General features: G+C 39.3%; 1 protein-coding gene across 25 annotated transcripts in view; it reads right to left on the bottom strand.

The window, feature by feature from the left end:
* The window catches only part of USP54 (ubiquitin specific peptidase 54), a 136123-nt gene that overhangs the window by 66037 nt on the left and 48887 nt on the right, over nt 1-21199 (bottom strand). For 14 of the 25 annotated variants that reach the window (XR_013543894.1, XR_013543893.1, XR_012085426.2 and 11 more), the window contains exons 2-4: nt 14761-15543; nt 8190-8282; nt 103-237 (exon numbers count right to left, since the gene is read on the bottom strand). Coding sequence is in view for 21 of the 25 variants with exons in the window: in XM_020791251.3 (XP_020646910.3) it covers nt 103-237; nt 8190-8282; nt 14761-14907 (375 nt within the window). In the remaining 4 variants the exon portion in view is untranslated. Of the gene's footprint in view, nt 1-102; nt 238-8189; nt 8283-9783; nt 10020-12380; nt 12551-14760; nt 15544-19827; nt 20022-21199 lie in introns of those variants that run through there. The other 11 variants (XR_013543892.1, XM_072994952.2, XM_078391130.1 and 8 more) reach the window with 4 other exon arrangements.

The following is a 21199-nucleotide window of genomic DNA, read 5'->3' as shown; positions in this document are numbered from 1 at the left end:
TTGCTGAAAGCTACTGTACTGTATCCGACACCATTTAGCAAGGTGAGGCATTTTTACTTATTTTGAAAGGACATGCGACCATTCCACAGATGTCACACTCACAAAGCATTCAGCAGCATCATCCATTATGCCCAGTTGGAAACGCTGCTCATCTTGAAAAGTCTTTGCAAGTGCACTACGAAGAGCATCAGAAGGTAACACTTTCTCACTGCTGCACTGGAACTGGTTAAAGATACCCTAAGGAGGGTGAAAAGAGATAAAAGTTTGTTTTTATTACAAAATGATTACAGAATTTCCAATGACTCCTGCCAGAGGCACAGAATATAAATTACATTGATCATATTCTCTGAAATGGATGGCTATACTTGCTGTTGCTTACAATATGTCACACTAGAGTAGGCCCACTGAACTTGAGATTTCTAAGTTCCACAGATTCAAATAAGCCTGCTCTAGTTGTGACTTACTTAAGCACAGTAAGTCACAACTATAGGAGCGCTATTTGAATTAATGGAACTAATAGGAAAGTTGACCCACTGGGCTTACTTAAGCGAATCTTAGTATTCGAAATGGACATGAATGGCTGATTCAGCCTGGTTTGTTTATTGTCACAACAGGTGTTCATTGGGTCGCACCCTACCCCCTCCAGTGGGTGCCTGCTCGGAAGCAGCATTCTAGCTTCCCTGCCCCACCTCCTCTGAGAGCTACTTCTGAGTGGATGCCAAACTGTCAGACACACGTTGTGATGGGAAATGAACTAGGCCGAATCACCAAACAAACAGTTTGTGTCCATCTCCACTTCGTAAAGAATCCTCATGAATTCCAATGTCCCTTTAATGGAAGGCATTGCCAGTTTTCCAAATGTGTGCATGTCTGTCTCTCTCTCCTGTCCCTGTCTGTCTGTCTCTCCCAGTAGCAGTAATCAATAGATCTGATTTTTTAAAAATCCCATGTATTTTTGTGTATACAGAAAACAATGGTAAAAATTGCAAACAACTAAAAAATTGAATTTTTTTACAACTGTGCAGATAACTATGTTACAGAATACCTATAACGTAGATAAACTTAAGTAAAAAGGTTTATATAAGAGGACCTGAGGAAAAAGAATAATGCAAAATATGTCAGTTAGGGTAAAGGAAAACTGTTATAAAGTAATATGGAGATGGCATCCAACACCAATGAACTTGAATGCATTGAATAAACAGTTATCACCAATACGCTGGAGATGAAAAAAAGAAAGGGGGAACATACTATCATATGTGGTGGGCATGTGAAGAGAGACAGAAGGAATGGATGATTATATTTAATAAGATTTAAGAAATTATCGAGACGGATATACAAAGATGTCCAATGTTAGGTTGTTAAATATATTTGGAAACAGTCAGATAGGGGAAAGTTTGAACTGACTTATTATGTTAACAGCAGCTAGATTGATATTTGCAAGGAACTGGAAAAATAATAATTGATATTGGAAAAATGGTATAGACAGGGCTTGAAAAATGCACTTGTCCACTTCTCTGTGACAAGTGAAAAATGCTGCTCGACAAGTCACAGCTCCCTCCCTCCCTGCCTCCTTCCCCTCAACCTGTCTCTTTCTCTCTAATCCTGCAGTCCTCCCCCCTCCCATTGCAAAAGGAAAACTGCCCTCTTTTTGCAAGAAGAGAGTTTGAGCAGCACATAGAGATATAGCTCTGCAGGAGAATGTAGAATAAAGCAAAGCAAAGTGTGCTGCTTATATACCGCCCCATAGTGCTTCAAGCACTCTCTGGGCGGTTTACAAGTTAATTATGCAGGCTACACATTGCCCTCGCCCCCAGCAAGCTGGGTACTCATTTTACCGACCTCGGAAGGATAGAAGGCTGAGTCAACCTTGAGCCGGCTATCTGGGATTGAACCCCAGGTCATGAGCACAGTTTTGGCTGCAGTACAGCAGTTTAACCACTGCGCCACGAATAGTCTCATGCTGGAGAATATGGAGATTCCCTGCTCCCAATTTCAAATGAACGAGGACACATCCTGGAGTGGGAGGGAACCATGGCTCCTTAAGAGGCCGGGTGCTTTTGCTTTCAGTTTTATTTTTGCTGGAGACATTCAAAAGAAAGGCATTCAAAATACAAGTTTCATGACCCCATAGGCATTCAGGTAATAAAGCAACCCAAGTCTGAGGGCATAAATCAGTGATTCCCAATGTTGGGTCAACCCAGGTGTCCTTGGATTGGTTCTTGTGCTGGCCAACTGCTGGTGAAGACCTCTGGGAATTGCAGTCCAAGAACACCTGGGAGGACCCTGGATTGGGAATCAGCACAGCTGGTGGTGAAAGCTTCTGGGAATTCCAGTCCAAAAACACTTGGGGGGGGTCCTAGATTGGGAATCAGCACAGTTGGTGGTGAAGGCTTCTGGGAATTGCAGTCCAAGACAGGAAAAGATGGGAAATTTAAATTCCCCCACCCTCAATGAAGCAAACCAAAAAACAAAAGCAAAAGGAAAAGACAAAGAACAATGAAAAAATCTTTTTAAAGGCATACAAGCGACAAAGACAGCTCCCTACCTTTCCATACCACTGGAGAACTGCACCAAAATCTACTTATTAATTAATTAATTATTTAACTGAAAATATTTATATACCTCCTTTCTTCCCCTAAGAAGACACAGGCAAATACCGTGTACGTAATACAATTTAGTTTGGGTTTGTATGCATTGTTGCGTAGAAATAAAAGTGAACAAGTGCCTAGTTTAAATTTGTTAAAATAAACTGCAAGGCTATAGTCCGGTCATGCTGACTGGTGAAATTTTTGACTGACTGGTGAGACATTCTAAAAATTTTCAAGCCCTGGGTATAGAGATGTGGAATCTAGCTATATATGATAAATTAGCTTGTGGATTGAAAGTTAGAAAATAATTATTGAAAGAACATAGGTTAAATGGGATCTGGAACCCTTATATAGAATATGTATTATACCCCAACACAAGAATTATATTTTTGGAAAGAGACGAGGCATATGATATAAATTAAGATGAAACATATAGATGAGAATATGTAGATTATACTCCCAATGGTGGTGGGTTACACTATATATTTGAGTTACGATTCTATTTGCCATTTACATTTTTGTTATATTTTGTTATATTTTAAAAAATTGTATCATGTATTCCCCTTTTGCAAGATAAATATCATTTTTTAAAAAATATATCTTCTCTGTTCTATCTATAATGTATATATTCTCCTTATATAAATGGCGGGTCAAAAGTTTAATAGCAACAACAGTAATAATAGCAGAAAGATACATGGAAAACATTGGTTGTGGCTGTGGGAACCTTAAAAACCAAAATAGACCTTTTAGCTGTTGACAATAAAGGGTGTGTGTAAAAAGAGACATGTTTTTCTTTTTTCTTTTCACAACATGGACTTCCTCACCAAAACCGGAACAGCATTTTATAAATAAATAATAAATACATTTTTAATCCTTATTACTAACCTAAACAGTTTGTGTCTTGTCTGCCTTGTCTTTGACCTCGGAAGACACCCTTTCTAATCAGAAAATTAATCCTGATTTTAATTCATATGGGAAACTACAAATACATCTGAAGATGTACATATATTTCTGCAGCATACGAAGTATATGGCAAATAAAAAACTCTTAACACCTTTGCTTCTAATGGACCACATGATTCTCTGTTCTTTTGTTGCAACAGATTAACTCAGCTACTCTCCTGAAAATGTCTAATACAGAAACACTAGTAGAATCTAAAAATCAATGCTGCATTCTTCTCAACCAAGAACAAAATACTCTTGTGTCCTACATCCTGGCACTATAATCTCTGAAAGGCAAACAAACTCTCTGTTGCATGCTTAGCACCATAGGCCAATTTCCTCCCTCCCTTTCCCTGAGCAGAGAAAAACCAACTCAAAAAATAGTACAAACATTAGATGAAATGGAAGAAAAATTCAAGGACTACGCACAGCCGATCTAAACTCCTAGGTTCACTCTAGGATAATAGTGCCTTCCACAAAGACAGCCTTCTGTTCCCTCATCAGGCTATTAAGCATTTATTTTACATATATATGAAATCTTTCTCCCTCTCTCTTTCCTTCCAGTCCTTTTGAATAGTATTTGTAATGTTTGGGTTCCGGTGATCTCACCTCAAAGACAATCCATGTTCTGCTGATTTCTATCCATATTGAAGGGAATCAACCCAGAAATGGCGGACAGTACTGTACATTACTGTGGGGTAGCACAAACTTGTGAAGCTTAAAAAAAGTTAAGATACTGCTTTTTTGTCCTTTCTACTCAGTGCAAATAATGCACTTAACAAACACCACCACTGGCTTCAGTTTGGGTCCCGCTTCAACTTGGTGCCCATGTCAAAAGTCCAACTTATCAGCCCCCTAGGCCTGGCCCTTGACAACAGCATCAGAAAACTGTTCTCTTGTTTAAGCGCTGCTGCTTTCTACAACCTCTAAATAGCTTGCCTGAAATAAAGGAGAAACTTTGATACACAAATCACTACCAGCTACAACTGTATGCCACAGCTACGGCTGAAGTTTGTTAACATAAATTGCAATATGTGCATGAATTTCTTTGGATAATGAGCTAATGTTAAATTGAATTTAACATTTTATTTACTGACACACACTGTAGATTCATTTACATGGACAGAAGAATGTAACACTGTGGAACACAGCATCAATACTTCAGTAGAGTACTATATTTTTAAGAGTCAGTATGTCCTCGTGGACAGAGTGCTGGACTAGAACTCAGGAGACTTAGGCATTGTGCCTTTTCAGTAAGATCTCAGCAATGATAAAAGCCAGAAACATGAAAACTTGCACAGACATTTAACTTAAATAAGTCTTTACTTAAAGAACAGGCTGGCTTATGTCTCCAATTGCTTGGAAGGCTAGGAGATTATGGCATTTGCAACCCATCACTGAAATGGCAAAAACAGCAAACACAAGATTTTGCTCAGATATTACTGAGCTCCAATCTATATAACTGGGGAGTTTATACCTCAACTGGTGATGTTGCTTGAGGAATTTTGGGAGTTATAATCCAAATTACTGAAGCTACAAAATTTATGTTAAATACTCATGATTTCACAGAAGAACAACCTGGATAGGTGATATACTAGTGGCCAAGTCAGCTGGGGAATTCAGGCAATTTTAGCCTGAAGAAACAAACTACAGGGATTCAGTTCTCCTGCTTCAAAAGATCTCAAAAATGATAAGAGCTACAAACATGAAATTTTTGCTTAAGTACTACTTACATACCATCTTAAATTAAATTGTGTGCGTGGTATCTCAAATGACCACATTGTGGCTGGCTGATTCTGGGAGGTGTAAGTTCTCCAACGACAACTCTCAGATATACTAAATAGTATGAAGTAGAAACACAATAACTGTACTATGCGCCAACTTAAATAAAAGAATATTGTTTTCCCAATAGCAGTAACTGGATAGGTTGTTGTGGTTTTTTCGGGCTCTTTGGCCGTGTTCTGAAGATTGTTCTTCCTAACGTTTTGCCAGTCTCTGTGGCCGGCATCTTCAGAGGACAGCACAGAGAACTGGTGAAACGTTAGGAAGAACAACCTTCAGAACATGGCCAAAGAGCCCGAAAAACCCACAATAACCATTAGATCCCAGCCGTGAAAGCCTTCGTGAATACAATAACTGGATAGGTTAGCTCTTAATTGGCCTTTGCTACCTAGGGAAATCTGAAACTAAAAATCCAAGTAATTTATTTCTGCAGATTCTGGGAATTGTAATCCTCTTACCTTGCAAGATCTCCAAACAGTAAGAAGTAGAAACATCAATCTGTTACAGATACTACTGAGATGAATTTGATACAAGTACCACTGCAATTTACATAGAGGCTGGAGGATTCTGGCAGTTCTATGTTTACTAAACTAGTTACTCAGATAATACTGATGTCTATACTTAAATAAGTGGATAAATTAACATATTGATTAGTCATGCAACTAATGGGATTCTGAGAACTGTAGTGCTGGAAAATTAGTTGGATAAGTCTGATTGTAGTCTTCTTAAACTGAAATATATCCATAACACTTTGGAATACTCCACCCTCTATATTCTTCTACAACTATCTTCAATGCAGCACACTCGTTGAGTGAAATGAATCTGTAGTACAGGTGCAACAAATGGGTTTCTACAAGCAAAATGGGACCCCTAGGATAGAGAGCAGTACAAAAGGAACAACAGGGAAGAGACAGGAGGCACTGTGATTATGGGTGGGACTGAAGGGTTTCAAAAACTAGTGCAAAACAAAGGCTGCACATGCTTGCTGTCCTCCTGCTGCCAGACAAAATTCTTGGCAAGAGAAAACAGTGCACAGTCACCAACAAGACCCAGTATGCAGGATTTTTACTTGGCCTGGCCACAGCTCACATCCCATTTTTGACCCATGGCAAGTCATCCAATGATTTGGAGGCTGGAGGGGAGTGGGAGATGTTCATGCCCTAACCTTTTACACTGAGCACACTAAAGATGTTATGTGAGAAGATTCAGAGTAGGTCCAATGCTGTCTTCTAAAAACTCTTTAAATGTAGCACCATTGTCCTTTTTTCTTCAGTGACCAGATGAAGAATTCCCATAGAAAGAAAGGAGAAGAAAAAAACTTCCTTCTCATTCTGTCCTACCTCTTGCTTCCCTTTGTGGTTTTTAGTTGTTATCAATATTATGAAATACATAATGTTAAAATAGTATAATATGACATTAAGTGTCTAATTAAAAACCTCCACAAAATGTCAGCTTCTGTGAACTACTTAAAAGGCCAGCAAAAGTGTTCCCAAGCTTCTGCACAGAGCACTTCCCAAAGAATATAAAATTAAACTTTAACCTAAAAAAAGACCTTATATTCATAAAATAAACATTATTAAATATTTGCAGCTTTACTGCTCCTTCCCACCAATTCACAGAGCTATTGAATAACTGTATATACAGCAAATAATTAGTCTTACTCCAACTTAAATAATTTTAAATAAGCTTTTCCACCTTCCTGAAATAATGCCAGAATATGGCATTAAAAAAGAGCATTGTTGGATCAACAATTCCAAATAGCACACAGTGGCTAACTAGATGCCCATTAGGAACCTTCAGTTAGAATAAGTATAGCATCACCTTCCCATTCATAATTCCAAGTAATTGGTATTCAGGAGCCTACCATCTCTGATCACTGGAGCAATATAGAGCTGCAAGAAACAGCTAGGGGTCCCTTTGTTCTCCATGAATCTGGGATATCCTCATTGCCACCTTGTCCGGTCAAAATTTTAAAACAAATAATTGAGGCAAGTCTCTTATGAGGGTGTTATACAGATGGGATTCACCAAAGAAGAGACCTCTTTTTTAGGCCCCCTTTTTTTATCTACCTGCCTCCTCTCACTTGATAGTTGCAGATAAAGAAAATTATATTATATTATTAAGGTAGGGCCCTATAGGAGGAGACACATCCTTCCAATAGACTGGCCAGAAGACATAGAGAGCCTTAAAGGTTAAAACTAGCACTTCACCCTCAGAAGCTGACTAGCAGCCAATTCTGCTTTCAAAGTACAGGTGCAATATATTGGTGAGTCCCAGTTAATAATCTAGCTTTTTAATTGAAGGACAGGGCTGTATTATTTATAGGTCTGACTAAACTGAAGCCTAGGGGCCTGCAGGGACTAGGGGTCCGTCAATTGACAAGGCTCAAGTTGTCAGCAGTAGTGGGGTGAAAGACTGAAGTGGGGGACGGGGCAGGAAATACCTGAAAGCCTAGGGGCCCGGCCATAGGTTAATATGGCCCCGTGTCCATACCATTTTCAAAGACAGCTCCGTATAAAATGCATTACAACAGTTCAAACTGAAATTATGATCCAAATGGAAGGTTACCAGAAATGTAACAAAAGTTGCAATGCTATATCTGTCCAAGTTAAGGTATTGGCTGATATTCCACAAATTTTTGCTTTATGTGCTGTTAAAAGATAAAAGATACTCTGAGCCAACACCAACACCTGTGCCTCTGGTGACTATGTTGGATCCATGGTTTTCTCTCTCCCAGTTGCATATATTTTTGTGAAGGAGGAGTCTAATATTTTCCATAAACTACTCACTATGTTGATTGGGAAGTGGTTCCCTGCCCTAAGGGGCAGGGGACCACTCCTCAGTACAGTAAGAAAGTATTGTGAACTGCAGTACTTACTTTGAGGGCACAAAATATACAGGAATCTCCCATGCATTTGTGTGTTGTAAGTTGTCGAAAACTGCGCCGGAAGATATCAAGATGCCAGAGGACCTGTTAAAAAAATGGAATGACAAATTACAGTTTTTATCAATTAAATAGTTGCCTTTGGCATGAAGTTTTATCCACGTTTACTCACATTTTCAAGGAACCCCAAAAGGCTGCTGAACTCAAGCTTTTTCTTTTTCACGAGGACCTGTCCTACTTGACACTGGTGAAAACTGAACCTGACACTCTTGCCAAGAAAGCATGCACTCTACCACTGAGCTACAGTCCTTCCTCTATTACAGCACGTATTTTCATCACTTTACTCTGCAGGATACCCAGTGTGATGTACCGAACAAAGTGAGAGACTAGGACTCTGGAGACCAAGGTTTGAACCCCCGCTCAGCCATGAAAACTCACTGGGGTAGTATTTATTTATTAATTGATTTGATTTGATTTGTACCCCGGCCATCTGGTCTATACGACCACTCTAGGCAGCTTCCTGTACAGTCATGGCCCACTTAATGATCACCCCGTATAACAACGAATCCGCTTCATGACGATGTTTTTGCGATCGCAATTGCGATCGTAAAACGATGTTTTAAGTGGGTTTTTTTCGCTTTGCGAAGATCAGTTCCATGCTTTGGGAACCGATTCTTTGCATTATGATGATCAAAACAGCTGATCGTCGGGTTTTCAAAATGGCCACCGGGTGCTCAAAATGGCTCCCCGCTGTGTTTTTGGACGGATTCCTCGCTGTACTGGCACTGAAAATGGTCGCCCCTATGGAGGATCTTCGCTGGACGGTGAGTTTTTCAGCCCATTGGAATGCATTGAACGGTTTTCAATACGTTTCAATGGGCTTTTTTATTTCGCTTTATGATGTTTTCGCTCTACAGCGATTTCGCTGGAACGAATTAACGTCGTTAAGCAAGGCACCACTGTACAGGTAAAACCACTCCTTAAATATGTCAGGGCCTGATCACACGAGGCATATGTTCCTCACTTCTAACTATACTTTCCATATCTCTGTTGTACTGAATTACTGTTACGTGGTATATATACCTGGATAAACATTCCCATTTGTTTTAATGTTACCAATTCATTTCCTATTTGAACTGTTATGGCTGGCTACACTGCGGAACCGATTTATTTTCTGTCATGTCTCCTGGGGCAGTGCAGCCCTTTACTTTATATTTTCTTAAAGTAAAAAATTAAAGCTGCTAACCCATTCCTCCCTCCCTCCACCAGCAAAGGCCAGGCATACCCGTTGGTGCCCCTGTACTGAGCCCCATGGGGCGGGCACGCTTCTTTGAGGGGGTGCTCCTTCTTCATTTTCCATGGCAGGACTGATGTTTACACATGCAATACCAGTAAAGAATGTTCCAATACATCATCAGAACAAAATAACACAACCCTCTCAGCAAAGGGGAAATAAACCGCAGTTCAACCGGTGGCCAGGGAAATAATTTGATAATGGCTGTGCATTATGTGACTGAAAATTTATGTAACAATTTAACTGGGGTATAATTAGGGAACATTTGCCTTATGTGATCAGGTCCTCACTTACTTTGAAAGCCCTGTTAGCATCACTATAAATCAGTTCCAAGATGACAGAACGTAACAACGCAACCCTGCAGATGGAAAACTAAAAGTCTTGCCAAGAGTTATGACTCTGTATTTCAGATACGCTCAAATTGCTGCTTTATTGTAAACATCTAGTACTGAAGGATGTCATCTTCATAAAGTCACAGAATCAGAATTGTGGAGATGGAAGGGACCCCAAATGTCATCAGGTCCAGTTCTCTGCAAAAAGCAGAAAATCCAGTGATAAAGCAACTGTGACAGGTGACCATTTAATCTCTGATTAAAAACCTCAAATTCTTATAGTCAAGAATTTCTGCCTAACGTTTAATAAAAATCGCTTCTATGGTAATTTGCATCCATTGTGTCGAGTCCTATCTTCTGGGGCTGGAGAAGCCAAGCTTGCTTTACTTTCCTCATGACAGCCTTAAAGCATTTGGAGTTGGCTATCATGTCATCTCTCAGTTATCTCTTCTCTAAGCTAAACAAGCCCAGAGCCCTCATCAATGGTTCTTCACAGAGCTGAAGTTACCAGATCTTGTATCATCTGGTCACCCTTCTCTGGACATGTTCTAGGTTCTCAATATCCTTCTTAGACTGGGGCTCCCAGAACTGAACACAGTATTCCAGGTGAGGCCTGACCAAAGCCGAGTAGAGTGGTACTATTATTTTCCTTGAACTTGACACTCTACTTCTATTGGTACAGTCTAATATAGCACTGGGTTGTGGTTTTTTGCTCCTACATCTCATAGGAATTGCTTGGGACTGTGGCTTCAGCACCTTGTTTTAAGAAATTTTCATATAACAGGGACTCCCTTTTCTTTGAGTATTTATGACCGCTGGATCTCACCTGATATTTAAAATGTTGAAATCAGCTTTCCTAAAGAGTGCATGTTATAGTCTTTCTCAACAAAGGCAATATGACACACACACACACACAGGGTCTGTTGAACATTGGAAGGGAGCCACAGACTGGAAACAATTCTTCACAGACCACCGTAGAAGGTGCATTATGCAACTTCTACGATCCTGATTCAGCTTATATTTCTTTTCTATTGTGTTTATGGCCATGGCCCAAAAAAAAAGAAAAGAAAAGAAAAGAAAAGAAAAGAAAAAAAGATTGAGAATGTCTATTATCTCCTTTCCCTTTCTTCAGAATAACAAACCCCAAGAGGGTATGATCACTTCCATCCCAAGTACCCACTATTTCCACTTTATTGACCAGATCCTCCCTACTAGTCAGGACCAGATCGGACAGTTGATTTTCTTGCCACTTCTTCCATCTTCTAGAAGATGAAGTTTTCTACAAGGTAAGTGAGGAATTTGGTGGCTCTTACACTTTTGGTAAATTTGAACTTCCAGTAGATATCAGGATAGACGGAATCTTCCATTATTATTATGTCTCTTCTATTTGAATATTTGTATACACACACACACACACACACACACACACACACAGAGAGAGAGAGAGAGAGAGAGAGAGAGAGAGAGAGAGAGAGAGAGAGAGAGAGAGAGAGAGAATATATGAGGGCATCAGATGCAGATCAGTGGTACCCAACCTTCGGTCCCCATATGTTTTTGGACTACAGCTACCAGAAATCCTGGCCAGCACAGCTAGTGGTGAAAGCTTCTGAGAGTTTTAGTTCAATAACACCTGGGAACCCAAGGTTGAGAACCACTGATGTAGACTGTCAGCATGGTTAGAAGGTCTGTAGTAGACCACCCCCCAGCGATTTCACTGTTTTTTATTTCTTCTTTGATTTTTACCCAGATGATCTCAACAGTCCTTCCATGATCCAACGTATGGATCTATTCGAGGTGGTACTTATATCTAACATACAATGCTATTCCTCTTCCTTTCCTGTTTTGCCTTTTCTTTTTAAATATGTTATCCCCTTCAGTCTCTACATTGCAGTCGTGAGCCTCATTCCACCAGGTTTTAATAGGTTTCAGCACTAGAGATGGGGGTATTCATATTTGTATACTAATATGAATATCCCCACACAGCTGGAGTTAACAAGGGTCTGCCCCTGGGGCAGCAGCGACCTCACTCATCCTTCCAATCACTCCTGGAGCCCTGCTCTCTTCCTGCTTGGCTAGCTATTCCAGGCAAGGGGACGGAGGGCAAGTACTGTATCCTTGCATGGCTGCCGAGTGGCTAGCTGAGCAGGAAGATAGCGGGGCTCCGGGAGTGACTGGAAGGATGAGGCCACCGTCAGCAGACACCTGAGCGGACAGTCTGACCTGAGGGGGCGGTCTCTTGCTAACTCCAGCTGCACAGGGATACAGTATTTGTGTAAGAATACAAATACCCCCATTTCTGTTTAGTACCTATTAAATCATATTCGCCTTCCTGTGCTAAAAGTTCAAGCACTGTTTCATATGCTCTAGATAGAAATGTCTGAAACAGAAGTTGATCCTCTTCAATGCTGATCTTTCCCCACTATTGGTGAGTCCTTGTACCACCATCCCAGTTTCTGATGCATCAGTGACATTCTTATCCTAGTAGTCTACTCCTTTAACACAGGAATATTATCACTTGCTCTGGCAGAGATCAGTTTAAAGCTCTCCTGACCAGCTTACCAAGAGTTCATAAAACTGTTTTCCCCAACTCTCAAAAGGTGCAACTCATCATTTGACAGGAGTCCTTCTTCATGGAAGCGCAAACCAAGAAACCAAAATTTTCAAGTTGACATAATCTGAGCAACCACTTGTTGGCTTCCAGTATTCTTGTCTCTCTTCCTGGGCCATACCTTTGACAAGAAAGAGTGATAGAACAACAATAGAGATGTTCCGAGGTCCTTCAGCGTCAGACTCAGTGCCTTGTAGTCACTTGCAATATGCTGAAAGATGTTTGATAGTATTTGATTCCCATGTGAATCAGAAGAAAGGAATTATGGTAACTGGTTTGATAATCCTGGCAAGATGTAAACATGGGTCTTTGTCCCGGAGAGGCAGCTGACTTCCCAAAACACATGGTCAGGTTCACAAATGCTTCCTCTGTCCCTTTCACGAGAGAGTATCCTACTACCGCTACACACCTCTTTCTTCTTTGAGCACTAGCACAAATCCTTCCATCCATACTACCATCCATGGCCACTTTCCTGCTCTCTGCTGCCTGCTGACCCTGTTTTAGCAATTCAAAATCACTGACTGCAAAGAGGGCCTGGAATTGCTGTCCTTGCTGCAGGAACCAAATCACTGCCTGCAGGAGAGCTAGGGACTCCTGTTCCTTTTCCTGCAGCCCAGAATCACCTTCTGTGGAAAGGGTCTCTGAGGGCCTGTTTCTTCACAGTTTATTTTTAGAAATAATATTCAATACTTGTAAGTTTAAAAATGCAACTACAACTATAAATAAAATAACTCAGTGTCCTGGACATGTGCTAACAGAGTTAACAAAGACAGCCTACATTCCTCTCACTGAGGGAAGGTAAACTAACATCTCTTTTCTTCTTGGCTATTGATCAAGATCCAGTTCTCTAAAACGAGGAATCATTATCAACTTGTTTATACCAAACAGGGCACTTCCAGATGAGACCTCCATTATGTAATCGCCCCATCTAATTAATGGCATTCTACGGATCCCATTGCCTCCCACTTAAAATCCTCCTGCATTTCCCACTGCTTTTCGTATCTTTTTGATTTGCAGCTGGGGGGAGGGGAAATATAATAGCACCATGATGTCTTTTGATTCCCAGTGTTAGAAGGCATCCATCTGGAAGTACTCAGTTTCCTCAAAGCATCCAAAGGAGAGAACATGGAAAAAGAAAAACTGATAATAAGTGTAATAAGTGTTTGTTTGTTTTAATGTGCTCAGCTGAACCTTACAAGGAGGGTTAAAAAACCTAGCTTGGCTGCCAAAACATACCATGTTTACAATATTCAATTCCAGCGAGGAGATTTAATTGTTTATCATTTTATACGCAATGATTGACCATGTTGTACTTCTTGCTCAACAGTTCTCTATGAAACATGCATTCTTCACTAATGTCTCCTCAGGAATAGCATATCAAAATTGGTATGACACCATCCACAGGTCTGAAGCAAGTAACAGCCTCTCCTAGTTCTGTTCCCAAACAACAGGAGCACACATCTCTGATGAAACTTTCCAGTTACTCTATGTGCTTCTACCAACAACCTCAAAACATAGCAGATAAAACCAACAAAAAGTCTATCCCAGGTCTTCTCTGATGTTGCTGAGTCTTGAACAAACAATTAGATCAAATGTTTCACAATTCCTTTTTTAAGTGTAGCACAATACATATCACTTAACTCCTACTAAGCATAATATTCAGTTAATCCAAAATGTTATAAACAAATTACCTGACATTAACTCACGTTAACGATAATAAAAATAAACGCTTACCTCTCATTAGTGAGCACAACTTTCACAATATAGCTTGTTTGAAAACTCTATATCTAGACTACCCTGACCCAATTTCACATCTAACTCTATTGCCAACAGTCTTGTCCTCTTACATGATTTCCAAGTAATATATGCTACCATTCTGAAACACAAATATATGAACTTATACAAGAAGCTTTCCTTACAAAACCAAATATGGAAAAATGCAGCAAAAAAATAAAATAAAATGTAAAAAACACACACAGTAGTATAAACTTGCCTAAATGTCTTCTTGTTCTAACTTAGCCTACACGAAACATTTAGAGATGGCACTGTTTTAAACTCCCTGAGTTACTTTCAAAATGGCACCATTTTTATGGCAGACTAGGTCTTGCTAGGGCTTAGATCCAAGACAGGGAACATTTTCTTGTACTGTACGTGGGATTCTTACAACTGAATTGCAAGTACTGTAAATTAATTCATAGGGGCCAATAGATTTGTACTCTTATTCTGTTGTTTACATGCTCTCAAAGAAGCACCTTAGCAATAACAATGGGGAAAAATGAAATGAAAAATTATACACAGAAAACATACATACATTTTTTTCAAATGTCTTACCTGTAATGCACTATTCAAGAAGCAGCTATTCTGTCCTGGCTCATTGCTGAGACCTTTACTTGGTGCTATAGATGTTGTATTACGTGGAGTGAACATTCCTTGTACAGCACCTCGTCCAACTGAAAAGTAATTTCTTTTCCAAGACATGTTTCACATTTAGATTTGTAGTGTTTTAGAACTCCTTTTGATTTAAACAATGTTTTTCCCTTATACAAAAACAGAACTTGGTGGCACAATGTTAAGAGCGAAATCTCTTCCCAAGTTGCTTACTTGTACTTCATGAAGTTATACGCAGATTGTATTTCTTTTTAAATCCAGTTATACGGCCGTAGAACTAGAGCTTATGTAAAAGAATACCTGTTCTAGTATCTCAAAAGACAAAAGCAAATTAAAAGAAACCATGATGTTTCAAGTGCTGTGCCACCATTTCATTTAAAAATATAGTGATGCAGTAGAACATATCTGCAAATATTATAATGCTACAGTTCAAAAAAGGCTGAAAATAATCACTTGCTCCTTCATATTCTTCTCAGACAGATGAATAAAACCCAGCAAGAAAAACAACAGGGAAACAAGACCCCAAGCACTTGCAGCTAGTTGTCAATAGGTTCCCACAGGAATACTGATGCAGGAAAGTTTCCTTCGTGTAAGCTGAACAAAGGAAGGATTCAAGAATAACATCCTTTAATTTGAGCAGAAAATGTCTTCTTGAAATTCTTTTAACTTCCTGTGCTGACCTTGAGTAGTTTCTTCTACTGTTTCTTCTCTTGCAAGTGCAGCGAGCTGTGCCGGAAAGTTTGAGAGGAAGAGAGAGAAAGAGAGAGAAAAATAATCAAAGGATTGCGTCAGTTAATTACTCATTTGGTTTTGTTCTCTTCTGCCAAGTTCATTTGTTGCCTCACCTCCTACCAGAAACACAGGAACACAGTCAAATGCAGCAAAACAAAATCGCTACCAAAGTCAAACCACTGTAGTCAAGAAGAATTTGCATAACTGAGCATATAGATACTCTTAAAACTTGCAGCTTGAGTTGACTGGTGCAATAAGTGTAATATTTTTAGTATTAATATTAGCTCATGCTAGAAATATCTCATCAAAAGTTCAAACTATTCATTTACCAGACATACGTAGTGAATTGTAACATACAAGTTATATTCAGTACAGTAAACGAACGAATTACAGGTAAGGTTTCTAAAGCATTACTTATCATGGAAAAGACAGTAAGTTTATTTCTTTTGGAGTTTTAATATACTGTATTTTCAAATATTACTTGCTACCTAGAGGCAACCATGCGTGTTTAAAAAAGAAGATGGTACATCTGCAGGAACACTGCAATCAAAACAAGAAAGAACAACTGTTTAGGGAATTATGATTGAAAGGAGTATATGGGACATGCATGATCTTTACAAAAGAATCAGTTTATATCTCTATGCAAAAGAATTACTGTAATGGACATCTCTACTCAAATGGACATAAATCTAACATCAGAAATGGGAACACACACAAAACGGTTTCAGAACATTACAATCTACCTGGACACGTCATGTGATCTGAAAGTGTTTAAATAACAACAACAACATTACAGAACTAGACTTGAAAGAGAAATAGCTGAGATAAGTTATAGATGGATACTGGGGATCTACTGAAAAGTATTAAACATCAACCAAGCTTTCTAACTCATCATCAATTGAGAAATCCTACACTGATTGACAGTTTGTCACTTGTGCCTACTATGCTATTGTTTCCTTGAAAATTGGCAGAGCGATAACTGTAATTATTCATAGAATGGTAGTCCCATTCCTTTACTAGCAAACTATTGTCATTTTGTCCATTATCTGTATCCTCACCTACTCATCGGACTGTGTATAAATGTAAGTCTTACAGTTTCCTTCTAATATCTGAGGAAGTAGACTTGATCCATGAAAGCTCATATTAAAGCAATCTTTAAGGTAGCACAACATTTTTGTTTCTTTTTTCTCTCTGTCTGATATTGCTGGTATTCATTTTATGGTAAAGTGTTTTTTTAAGAGCTATCAAATTACATAATTTATAATTTTAGAGCAGAGGGTGCTACTGTTTGCCTTATTTAAGGGCATCTGAAGAGCCATATTTTAACTTCCACTTTAAAATAAAGGGCCTGCTTAAAGGATCCTTGCACATTTTCTGGAACGGAGAAGAGTAGAAGGATGCAGCAAAACATGAAGTCACATCATTCCATCTCAGTGAACAGTGAACATCATTTTATCTGTGAGGATTCTCACTATCCAGGTGAGATTATCTGGAAATTGAGTCATGTCAACTGGACTTCTTTCTTGTTAGGCTGAAACTTTTAGTTACTCATCCAAGTAGTTTCTTGAAGAGATGTGAATATAAACAAGAAAGCGTATGGGCACGTTCAAGAACAATGCACAGGTGTGTTATAACGGAATGTCTTATGTTCACAAGTTACAATCACAATCCATGTGCAATTCCCAGTGTTCCTTTCAAAAAGTCCTGCTATTTGCATTCAGCTACTGACTGACTCCAGGTGCTGAGATCCGCCCCCCCCCCCCACCGCTGCTCAACATGCTTGGAGTCTTTCATTCAATTGTTCATAGTTCAATAGTTTAGGTATCTGGCTGTGGAGCCAGGACTTGAGAGTTTGATTCTTCACTGTGCCTCCCTGACAGGGGCTGGACTTGATGATCCACAGGGTCCCTTCCAGCTCTATATCTCTAAGATTATTATGGTTATTATTATTAAGGTTCCTCAGCTCCTCACACCTATTTTTTGCCACATCCCTAACTATACTTCTCTATCTCTTGGTTTATAAGTGGGAATTCATTTTTGAGCTGCATACTAGATGGAAGATTCTGCCCAAGTCTCTTTTTGCTCATACAGGAGTTGGAATATCTTCCTGCAAACTGTCAAAGCAAAATGATATGTCTCTGTTTATCTGTTCACAGGACTGGAGGCTGCTGATAGGAATTAGATGGAGTTGGTTCTTAAACTTCCTAAGAAATATCTTTGAATTATTTCCTTTTAGAATGCAGAAAACATTCGAGTAGGAACATAGATGGAAGTCAAGTGTGAGCTTGAGTCAAAGGGAATTTTTACCTTTCTGCAGATTAGATTATACAAATATTAATTAAATCTCAACATCTCTACAAAGTACAAAAGCATAATTCAGATTTTGTAGAGCAGACATTCCTTCTTCCCAGTGTCTTAACTATTTGTCAACATTTCCTTAGGGAATGTAGGTACAAAGACTAAGGACAAACCAGTTCTCCAACATTCCTAAACACAGAATGGCATAAAAGAATGATTATAAAGCAGTTTCTAACACCAGCATCATTTTTTGCTCAAGCTCAAAGCCAAATTAAGAAACACTTAGTACAACAAACTGATTGCTGTTCATTCACCAACCTTAAAACTTAGCCATGTTAATTAAAGGTGTGCTAAAAGGGAGAATGCTTCAAACAGGCATGGAATGATACATAGAAATAAGGTAACCAGAAACTAAATTGGCAGAATATGTTAATTTCACCACCAATACTCAACATTTCCACAAGACTTAAACTTTGAGCTTTGCATTTTAAGAGGAACAGAGGAAAGATAGAGGCCAGAAGTTAAATATAGTCTGTCCTTTTATTGTGATAATTAATTTTATTGTAAGAGCTCTAGAAAAGCAACAGAAAATACAATCACATATTTAGAATGAAGAAGTGAAAACTACAAACGCAATTACATATTTAGAATGAACAAGTTAACGACATATCTAATTGCTTTAAATTAAGAGACAGAAAGAAAGGAAACAGCATCATATTAAAATATCAGATAAAACCAGAACTCTTTTTCATTAGAAAGATGCATATATGTATATATAAAGTTAGTATCCAGCTGTGCCTTTGCCAAACAAAAGAGCTTCTGCTGGGACAAGCTGCAAGAGCCAAACATAACTCATCCGCCTCCCTAGCGCAATCCATGGGGTCATTAGGTGGAAAAAATTGTGAAGGATGACAGTGCGTGCCAACTTTACCACCAGAATTAAGATCTGTAATAATTAATTATTAGCCTAATAAGACTGCGTCCTTATGCTTGTCTGCTTTTCCCCAAGCCCACAAAAAAAAATGTAAATAGCAAAAGCCTGCCAGAGTGTAAGGGAAGGGAAGCTAATGGGGGCGGGGGGGGGAGAGAGGTGAACCAGGAACTGGAAACAGCTGAACCCTAATCAAGGTGTGTATTTGCCTAAGTCTCTCCAAACCCACTTTTTGTTGTTGTTGTTTGGTCGTTCAGTCATATCCGACTCTTTGTGACCCCATGGACCAGAGCACGCCAGGCCCTCCTGTCTTAAATTTAAATAGCAAAAATCTGCCAGAGGCAACACCTTTGTGCCTGCCTCTGCATCATGCAAAGTGTGGTGCTAAGTCTGTACTTAGTGTTGCATCTAGAGTACTCGCAGGAGGAGCCACATGGTAAAAGATTTGGGTGCTGAGCCCAGAATCTCGTGGAGGACCCTTGTTACAACTTTTTTTACTTTCCACTGGGACTCTGTTCTTCCTACTACTGCAATAAAACATCTTAGGAGGCAACAATGAAGTGTTTTACTACCATGTTTTCCCCCAAATAAGACCTAACCTGAAAATAAGCCCTAGTAGGATTTTTCAGGATGCTCGTAATATAAGCCCTACCCCCAAAATAAGCCATAGTTAAGTGAAACCCCACCCTCCACCATTGTGCAGCAACCAGAAGAGGAGGACAGGACTGCATTTGAATAACTGTATATGGTTGTACATGGGAAAAAAAAACATTCCCTGAAAATAAGCCCTAATGCATTTTTGGAGCAAAAATTAATATAAGACCCTGTCTTATTTTTGGGGAAACATGGTAGATGATATTCACAGCAAAGAGAAACAGTAAGAAAAAAAAGAGTAATTAATGTTGAAAAACCTCAAAGCTGAAGAGGTGATCCTATTAATATCCACCATCTTCAAGGCAGCTAAGATGACAAAATCACAACTATAGAACTATACAACTTTAACATTGTCAATGAAGATATTCAAATATGTAGTTAGCAATTTTGTATACCTTGGTTCAATGATCAATCCAAAGGGAGGCCTTGGCCAAGAAATCGGAAGACGATTGAGACTTAGGAGGGCAGCAATGAAGGAATTAGGAAAGATCATCAAGTGTAAGGATGTGTCAGCTGGCGACCAAGATCATCCACACTCTTGTATTTCCAATCATCATGTATGGGTGTGAAAGCTGGTCAGTAAAGCAAGCTGACAAGGAAAAAAAAATTCATTTGAAATATGGTGCTGAAGGAGAGCTTTGAAAATACCCTGGACTGCCAGAAAGAAGAACAAGTGGGCTCTAGATCAGATCAAGCCTGAACTATTTCTGGAGGCAAAAATGTTGATGCTGCAGCAAAATCAGATATCAACTTCTTTTGGCTTCTCTTCTTGAGCTGGTTGTACCTCAACTGTTTCACTGCAGAGCCTGAAATCACCATCCCCACGTCCCTTCATTTCTCTTTTTGTGCCATGTGTTTTAGACTGTAATGCAAAGGCAGCATCTTTTCTTTCTTTCTTTCTTTCTTTCTTTCTTTCTTTCTTTCTTTCTTTCTTTCTTTCTTTCTTTCTTTCTTTCTTTCTTTCTTTCTTTCTTTCTTTCTTTCTTTCTTTCTTTCTTTCTTTCTTTCTTAATGATCTGTAAGCTACTCTGGGAATATTTTTGTCTGAAAAGGGGTTAAAATGGTTTTTAGTACATAAATTAACAGAGCAATAGAACCCCACGGGGACAGATGTGACTGAGTCACCACACTCTGCCAGCACCCACTCTTCCTCTGCCCAATGCTCTAGGAGTTAAGAGTAGCTTTATTTATTTATTTATTTTTATTAGATTTTTATCCCGCCCTTCTAGACATTGTCTACTCAGGGCAGCTTACAATAAAATTATTCATAAAAGAGTTAAAACAACAATTAAATCAACAATAAAGTATTAATCAAGATGGGAAAATATAAACAAAAGACTAAGTAAGAAATAAAAGTCAAGTATTGACAGGAGGGAAGGCCTGCCTAAAGAGCCAAGTTTTTAATTGGCTCTTAAAAACACCCAGCGAGGGAGTCAGACGAATCACTGATGGGAGGTTATTCCAGAGCCGAGGGGCCACTGCTGAGAAGGCCCGGTTTCTTGCTTTTTTTCTATGGGCCTCTCTCAGCATTAGGCCCCTCAGCCGTCTTTCCTGGCTATAACAAGTGACTCGAGTAGATCTAGGTGGGAGAAGGCGTTCTGCTATATACCGAGGTCCTAAACTGTTTAGGGCTTTATATGTCATCATTAACACTTTGAAACCAATGCGGAAATGAATGGGCAGCCAATGCAAGGCAGCCAGAGTGGAAGAGATATGCTGGTGTTTTCTCGTCCCACTAAGTAATCCGGCTTCCGCATTCTGCACCAT

The sequence above is a fragment of the Pogona vitticeps genome, chromosome 3, assembly GCF_051106095.1.
Source record: "Pogona vitticeps strain Pit_001003342236 chromosome 3, PviZW2.1, whole genome shotgun sequence".
In the NCBI taxonomy this organism is placed as follows: Eukaryota; Metazoa; Chordata; class Lepidosauria; order Squamata; family Agamidae; genus Pogona; species Pogona vitticeps.
Note: the sequence above shows the minus strand (reverse complement) of the source record. Positions and strands in the feature narration are given on the sequence as shown.